Source organism: Cynoglossus semilaevis, chromosome 15 (genome assembly GCF_000523025.1).
Source record: "Cynoglossus semilaevis isolate Cse_v1.0 chromosome 15, Cse_v1.0, whole genome shotgun sequence".
NCBI lineage: Eukaryota > Metazoa > Chordata > Actinopteri > Pleuronectiformes > Cynoglossidae > Cynoglossus > Cynoglossus semilaevis.
Genome location: NC_024321.1, coordinates 17215901 through 17223974, shown reverse-complemented (window position 1 = coordinate 17223974; position 8074 = coordinate 17215901). Strand labels below are relative to the sequence as shown.

General features: G+C 41.7%; 3 protein-coding genes across 9 annotated transcripts in view; 1 reads left to right on the top strand and 2 right to left on the bottom strand.

Annotated features, from left to right (window-relative positions):
• ints6l (integrator complex subunit 6 like) overlaps window positions 1-1104 on the bottom strand; it is a 9632-nt gene extending 8528 nt beyond the window's left edge. The window contains exons 1-3 of one of the 3 annotated variants that reach the window (XM_017039500.2): window positions 912-1104; window positions 743-828; window positions 544-621 (exon numbers count right to left, since the gene is read on the bottom strand). In XM_017039500.2, the coding sequence (XP_016894989.1) occupies window positions 544-621; window positions 743-814 (150 nt within the window). In that variant the 5' untranslated portion in view covers window positions 815-828; window positions 912-1104. Of the gene's footprint in view, window positions 1-543; window positions 622-742 lie in introns of all 3 variants that reach the window. The other 2 variants (XR_001761210.2, XM_008327473.3) reach the window with 2 other exon arrangements.
• A 14-nt stretch (window positions 1105-1118) lies between these two features.
• mospd1 (motile sperm domain containing 1) lies at window positions 1119-5802 on the top strand. Of its 5 annotated transcripts, none has more exons than XM_008327479.2 (6): window positions 1119-1202; window positions 3659-3952; window positions 4198-4273; window positions 4411-4643; window positions 4890-5051; window positions 5144-5802. In XM_008327479.2, exons 2-6 carry the CDS (start codon window positions 3796-3798, stop codon window positions 5173-5175), a joined length of 660 nt encoding a protein of 219 aa, XP_008325701.1. In that variant the 5' UTR covers window positions 1119-1202; window positions 3659-3795; the 3' UTR covers window positions 5176-5802. The 5 variants fall into 5 exon arrangements, with proteins under 5 accessions (XP_008325701.1, XP_008325698.1, XP_008325699.1 ...); XM_008327476.3 differs by lacking the exon at window positions 1119-1202 and adding an exon at window positions 1426-1534; XM_008327477.3 differs by lacking the exon at window positions 1119-1202 and adding an exon at window positions 1464-1564.
• A 313-nt stretch (window positions 5803-6115) lies between these two features.
• pabir2 (PABIR family member 2) overlaps window positions 6116-8074 on the bottom strand; it is a 5266-nt gene continuing 3307 nt past the window's right edge. The window contains exons 8-10 of the mRNA XM_025063287.1: window positions 7911-7982; window positions 7618-7714; window positions 6116-7348 (exon numbers count right to left, since the gene is read on the bottom strand). Coding sequence (XP_024919055.1) covers window positions 7210-7348; window positions 7618-7714; window positions 7911-7982 — 308 coding nt within the window. The 3' untranslated portion in view covers window positions 6116-7209. The remainder of the gene's footprint in view (window positions 7349-7617; window positions 7715-7910; window positions 7983-8074) is intronic.

The following is an 8074-nucleotide window of genomic DNA, read 5'->3' as shown; positions in this document are numbered from 1 at the left end:
TGTGCGTTGACCTAATGTGTACGTGTGAAACGTTGTTTTTACTTCTGTTCCGTTCTAGTATTTTCATAAAATCTGAACATTGTATTAAATATACATAAATAAAAATCATATTAAATATCCATGTACTTAAATACTCTCGCGATCATTGCTAAAACTCACTGAAGAGCGTTTATTAACTTTCAGGTTCGACTGACCAATAGTAATAAAGGGATTATAAAGAGGTGGAGTTCATCGTGATTGACAATGTCGAGCACCAATCACAACGTTATGTGCTCTAAAAAAAGCGCGACGTCATTAACGTCAGTAATCTCTCCGCCTCCATCTCAACGCCAGACACTTTTCTCAACACAAAAGCAAAATGTCCGCTGGACGCTCGGAGCCTGTGCATCTTCAGGTCTGCGGGCATTAGGAGCGCACAAAAACAACGTTTAGCCAGAAGGCGCCACTCACTGACTTCAAACCAGGGGGGGAATAAAATGTCACTAACAGAAAAAAAAACGTTCGACTTGTCAAAAGTAAAAATGGTTATCATTTGCTAATTACCTTCACTCCGTATGGTGGATCATCGAATGTAACTAGCATGTACCTGTCGCCTCTACTAGCCGGGTCTCGGGCACGCAGCTGTCAAAAAAAGAAAACCAAAACAACAGATATTAATTTCGACCGTATTTGACCAACGAACCCTAGGCTCACCATAGGTGCATATTACCCTAAAGCAGTCGGGGTTGAAATTATTCTTTACCTTCATAAAGACCTCAACCGCGCCTTTAGCAACATCCAGATACGTCGTACCCAAATAAGTGCGCTGATTCATAGAGGCGGACGTGTCTAACAGGAAAAGTAAAATAGGCATTTTAAATATAAAGCCGCGGTGTTATGCTTTTCTAGCTCAACTGTTCTCCATTTATGACCTATGATGCGGCCAACAGCACAAACGTGTGTATATGTTTGTTGTAGTAAGTCCCCCCCCCTCCAGTAGAGGGCCGTTGCCTCTACCCTCCTTCTATGTGCCTTTCCAGTGCTCTGGCTTAGCTCGCGCAGTTCAACTTCTGCACCCAACGAGAAGGAACACCCCCTCCAACCAGCAGCGACACCATTGGTCCAAGTGTTTTATTAACCACGCCCCTTCATTTGAATACATATTAAGTGAGGTCGCTAGTTTTTCGCCTGCAGGGACATCCGCCAACCCATGACAATTGTTGGTAACTAAAAACATTGCTGCATCTTTGAGTATGGCACCTGTTAACAGCCTCGTGTGCAACACTGGACCAAATGTTATTAACAATGGTCATTATGTACTCTGCTGGGTCTGTTCTGAGGCACTTACTGTGGCAACAGTGAAGTCCTATTTTGGACATTTGCCTCTGTGTGATGTCACCCTTTCATCTTTTTATCTTGTCTTTTGTTATAGAACTAAACCTTTCTTTGATCTTTAACAACAACAAAAATTTCAAGTAAAAACACATTTGTATTTTGCAGTTTTAATTATATTCTGCACGATTTCTCTAATTTACTGAGCATTCTTGAATAACTTGTGAGTAAACAATCTTCACCACCACATTATGTAAGCAGTAGAAAGCAGATCTATTTTTCTTTGGCTGGAGTGTGGGTGTTTCCTGTTGTTTGTATTTTTGTCCAAAACATGTACATTTTATAAGCTTTATCCACTATAGAGTATGCTCTGAAAAACTGTTATTAGCAGTTGTATCAACCTTTTGTTTTACAAAAGACATATGTCTGTTGTATTAGATTTAACTAGGGGAATAAAACAACTCTGTTCCCTATTAAGAATTAGGCCTTAAAACCATTTGACATAAGGTGCTAAAAGATGTTAGCAATGCAATTGAACAATGCTATTGCTATTAAAAAAAGGGTCACAAAATGGAACTGGATCCGGCAGTCTGTCACGTTGCCTTTCTTTTGCGGGTTTTATGTTCTCTCTGCCTGTAGCAATTTACTCTTGTATCAAAAGTCCAAAATAAAAACGATATTTGTTGGACTGTGAACAACCTAAAAAGGCTGTACATGTGACTGGGGATACAGTGGGTTGTTTGTCTTCAATTGTTGCGCTTTGATGAATGGTAACTGTTGTTTATTGATATTTAACCTGTAACCTGTATTTTGTGGTATTGTGGTTTCTTTTCCAAAGCCCTGTGATTCATGGTGTTTGACAGTGTTAGTAAAGGCCCCATTCCTGAACGTTACAGTGACATGACAGTTGGTATTAAGTGGTTATAAGTCATCTTTGCAAACACATTTGTGTGATAAAGTCAGACGATGAATAGGTAAATATTTATAGTAAATTCTTGAGTGGTTAACAAGAGGCCTGACTTTTCTCCTTGAGTGGCGAACAATCCTATCGATATTCAAACATAAAAAGAGTAACAGGATATTTTAAAAAACTAAAATGGACGAAGTAACGTTTGCGCCGAGCTTTCTAAAATAATCAACGGTTGTTAAAGAAACGCCGCTTCCGCCTCTGCTGACGTCTTCCACGTTTAATCACTGACTCTCCCAGAATGCACCGCGACATCTGCGGCTGTATTATTATTATTGTTGACAAGAAAAGGCAGCAGGGGAACTCAACACAGGGTGGGTTCTCACAACGCTCTGGACTCGGATACACGAACTAGTGTACTGACAACAAGGTGAACTGTGGCTCTGAGTTTTATATTAAAGTACAGTAGCTCATCTCACTGCTTAATGTCATGTCGCTGTGTTTTTTCAGCCTTCGGAGGCTAAAGGCTAATGGCTGGGCTAGCGCTAGCCAACGTCAGCGATGCTGTAGTTGTACTTGTCCCAGTGTCTTAACGACCGACTCGGAAACACCGACGAGGCTATATATTATAAAGAATACATGAGACTTTAATACCGGAAAATTTGTTTTGAACGCACTTTCGTAAAATTTTTGTTCCAGGCGTCTGTTTACACAGTCACCTGCCATTACGGTGCACTTTAAGGACAACCTCTCTGTTTACACTGTCAATATGTGAATATGAGCCTTTTCAGTGTATCGTCAAAGAAACGCGTCGCGCTTATTGACCACTACGCCGAATAACAAAGTATCGCATTTTTAACGTAAAGGTGGGTGAAGAAAATATATCGCGACACCTCGAGCCTCATTTCCGCTGCTTTGTCGTAACCATGTAAACACCAACTGACCTCGTGTTGGTGTTGTTGTCCTGACGTCGAGGGCGTTTTGAACCCAAGTCAATTTTACTGTTATCTGTGTGACATTTACCTGTTGTTGTGGGAACACGCGTGCATTTAAACATGTTTGTAATTCTTTTGCGTACACCACGGGGGCTCCACTGGTTTCCAAAGTCTTGTTTAAAGACATTAATGTTGTGAGATTATTGAAGTTATTGCTGGGTTAGTTCATTTCAGTTTTATATTTTGTATATACATATACATATACATTTTTTTATACATAATTAGAAAAATGTATTTCCTTTCTTCAATAAGTTATACATAATTAGAATAATTGTATTTTCTTTCTTCAATAAGTCGAGCATTCTGTAAAATATTGGTGTTTCAGACAGTTTCAACAGAACCAGTGTGATATACTATATGTCACTGTGGTCTTTCTTTTTTATATGTCATTATGCATTCATGTCATTTGTGGTTAAGGAAAGCAATTTTCTGTTTCTCTCTTCAGTGTCTCATCATGGCCTTAAGAAGCTAAGAGCTGGGGCTGCCGTTTCCACCGAGAGGGATTTTTCACAGCGATATAGTCGGCAGTGAAGGTGGACGGCCCTGGCTCACCGTGCGCAAAGGAGAGCTCAGCTGGAGCCAATGCAGCAGCAGCATCATCGACAGCCAGAGCTGGTGGAAGGCAGCCTTCCCGTGTTCGTGTTCCCCACTGAGCTCATCTTCTACGCAGATGAACAGACGTCTCACAAGCAGGTGCTCACCCTCTACAACCCCTATGAGTTCGCCCTCAAGTTTAAAGGTCAGTAACAACTATAATATTTAACGCTAATGATACGTAGGGCTGTCAAAAAACATAATACATTTCTAATCAGATTAATTGCGACATAGCTGTGGGTTAATCACAGAAAAAGCCGATGTTGTTAATCATGATAAATCATGAATAACTGATATTTGAAATTTTGAATTGACAGCCCTAATAATACCGTCAACTTTTTAAATTAAGTGTTTTACATTTAAATTGTGTCCGTTCTTCTTCTTTGTCAGTGCTCTGCACAGCGCCAAACAAGTACTCTGTGGTGGATGCCACCGGGGCGGTTAAACCACAATGCTGCGTTGACATGTAAGTTTGCCATCCTGTCCATGGAGTTTTACATGATGTACTCGCTTTAAAAATGACATTTATTTGCACATGTTGCAGTCAGATGGTTGTTTATACTGTTGAATAACCAGTTGGACTGATGTTCCTCGTCCACACAGAGTGATCAGACACAGGGACGTCCGAGCCTGCCATTATGGGGTCTACGACAAGTTCAGGCTCCAGGTATCAGAGCAGAGTCAACGGAAAGCCCTGGGTCGCAAAGAAGTGACGGCGACGCTCCGCCCCTCTGCGTCACAGGAGCCGCCCAGCCCCCGCCCCCAGGATGAGGAACGAAGAATCAAAGAGCAGTTCGCAGAAAGCGAATTTTTTGAGCAGACTTCATATCAGACAGGTAGGACTGGGGAAGGTTGATGTTCGGTGTTGCCACTAGAGGGAGCCGTTTGCCTGTAAATATCCTGTGTTTCGATTAGAAAAGTTTGTAGATTTATTTACTGTATTTGTTCCATTGATGAAGAAAAAAACTGGACACTGTTGCATGTGGACACATTGCTGTTGTTATTACACATGCTTCAAACTAAAGGTCTAATGTTCTGAGCTGAGTCTGACAGCAAAACGTTTGTGTCTGTGTGTGAGACAGAGAGCCGTCCAGCTGCTGGAGGCCCCAGTCTGCTGACGGTGCTGCTTGGACTGGTGTGTATGGCCGCCCTGATGCTTCCCACTCTGGGAGAACAAGAATCTACTGTGCCTGTCTACCTCCACTTAAGTGTTAACAAGAAACTGGTGGCTGCTTACGTCCTGGGTGAGTAGAACAGACGACGGGTGTGAGGCGAGCAGAACCGTGTGGTTAAAGAAGTGTGTGTGTTGACGGAGTTGTTCCCTGTGATACTTCAGGTCTTCTTACAATGGTCATACTTCGCACTTGAAGCGACGAGAGCCAAGAGGAGAGGGAAATTAACTAAAAGACTAGAATGTTCTCACACCTGTGGCGCCGCGCGGTGTGTCCAGCTGACAGCGGGTCCGTCTCGGATCCGTTCGTCTGCCGAAGGATTCATTCAAGTACATTTGTTTTCAGATCCACACGTGTGTTAACAGTTTCACTGAGAACGGATAGAGAAGACGGCTCTGGTGTGTCTGTGTGTGTGTAAGAGAAGTGAGAGGTTGATTACAGAGAAACCGCCCGACGAACGAGGCCTGTGAAGAAACACGAGGCTGCTCAGTCTCCGTTGGCCTGGTGTGTATTATGTGTATTTATGTTGCCATGACGTAACTGGAGTGTGAAGAATCTAAATGCAAACATGACACGTGTATATAAAGACATTTTTTAATTATAGTACTCATCTGTAACCATGGTTATGTTTTAAAGCATTTTAGTCTGTAGTGAGTCTGACGACTTCATGCATGTGTGGATACCAATTTGAATGAGTTTTTTTTTTTTTTTACAGCAGTATGTACTTTTTACATTTCACCCAAGGGGGATAAACGTGTGTTTGCTGTATTATCAACACCCTATGGAAAGAATAATAAAGTCTCAATTATGTTCACAGATGAAATCTGCTTCCTGATTGGTTCTAGTGTTTGAGTCCAACAACACAACTGGAAAACAAACAATTTTGTCTCTTTGTATCAAGATTAAATTAATTCATATTAAAATGAATCATCAAAGGGCAGAGTTTGATGATTCCAGAAACCTTCATCTCTATGTAGACACTAACGCAGGAGCCCAAAAGGGCAGATTTTAATGATGATTAATGATTCCAGAAAACCATCTCTATGTAGACACTAACGCAGGAGTCCAGAAGCTGCGGTGACGTGGAGCGATAAGTCACACAGGTCCGTTACCACTGGCTGAAACAACAGCTCTGATTTTCCTGTGCAAAAAAGCTTTTAATGAATGTAACACAACAGGACCAGCAGTCTCTTTACAATACAACATCATTTCCTGTCCTTTTGTTTTGCACACATACGTATTTGTTTTAACTGCCGATAGAAACACATCCAACCTTTTTTTTTTTTATAATACATTTTTTGTATAAATAGACTTTTTTTGCCAGGAACAGAAGAAGAAAAAAAGCTGGAGCCTAAACTTTTCTTTATCTACAAAACAAAACTATCCTGACAACAACACAGGATACAGAGGAACCATTAGTGTTCACACACCTCTGACATACACCCAACATGGGGCACAGGGGGTGTAGTATTTGCTCATGGGGCGAATAGAGTCACAGCGAGTCATGAGGATGGGGGGGGCACATCAAGTCTAAGACAGTCTTTTTTTTTTTAATACCACAGTTCAGTCTCTGACAAAAATAGAACATCTTCTGAAAACATAACTTCTGTTACAGTTAGAACATTTACACCGTTGTACCCCAGGAGACAAATAGTTCCCGTTCCTTGAACGCTTGTGCCGTCGTAGATCAGTTGTCCACGCTGACCCTTAGTGCCGAACTTAAAACTATGTACGACACCTGACATGTTCATATGTACATAACCACGACCAAGGCGAGGAAAAAACAATAAGTTAAATCTTTTCTTACAACATCTGCAGACGGTGAAGACACAGTTCTGTGGACAGACGTCTCCCAGCACAACCACACATCCAAATAGTCTCTTTTTTTTTCCTCCAGTGCTGTGTCTCTTCCTGTAGGGGGAGCTGGTAGGACAGGATTAAAGAGCAGATGCCTAGAAACAACGTGAAGACTAAGCCAAGCACCGTCCAGGGGATTTTTTTTATAGCAGCTGATGCTCAGCGTCTTCACTCATTTCCAGTTTCATGGTCAAACATCGAACTCGGCCACGGTGTTGGCTTCCTCCATCAAAACATTTCTGGGACATCCAGCATGTAGCGATAAGAGAGAGAGAGAGAGAGACGCTCGGAAGCTAACAGAAAATCTAACCGGGTCCTGGTGGTGGTAGTAGTGAAGGTTTGGGAAGGAAATCAGTCTTGATCGTGTCTGTGCTCATTTTGGAGACAAATCCTGGAGAGAAGCGTAGGGCGAGTTGCTGGAGGAGGAGGGCGACACTCCCTCCATTTTGCCTGGGGAGTCAGTGGAGGAGCTGACGCTGCTCAGGCTGCCGTCCAGTAAATCTGGCGAGTGACTGTAATAAAAGAAATTGCATTAAAACTGCACGCTGTCACAAAAGGGTGGTAGAGTTTTCTCCACGTTTTTAATTGAGATTTTTATTTCTCCACTGAGGCGCGTGGTAGAACATTGGAAATTAATCAGGAAATAAAATTATTATAATCATTAGTATAAATTGAGTATTTGTCAGTTGGAGGCAGAGTCTGACTTTATTCTGCCTCAGAACAATGACCAGGAGTTTCCATGTGTGAAGTTCAACTTCAAACAACAAACAGAAATTCTTACCAAGAACTGAGATCTGAGAGGTTGGAGACGTCGGACGACAGCATGGTGGTGGTGCCCTGGAACAGCCTCTTGGGTTGGCTCTCCGTCTCCATCTCACCTTCACAAACAGGAGACACACATTAATAATATGTCTTTCTTTTGCACAAAACTAAAAACATGAAATCTGATCTGAGGTTAAGACAAACATAAAAAGGTGCAGTTATAATGCAGTATATGGTGATATCATCGTGTTAGTGTAGAAAATGATGCATTAAAAAAAAAAAAAAAACACTTCTATGGACAAAGTCTCTCACCTTTGCGTTTGATTGGCCCCAGTATGCTGGCTCTGATGCAGTTGATTGGGCTTTGACTTCGACGGCTGAGAAACAAAAAAATGTTTTTTAAAAACTTGAACTAAGAGACAATTTTACCAAAACAGTCATTTAGTGTTAACTGGAAAATAATTGTAAAAGTGTTC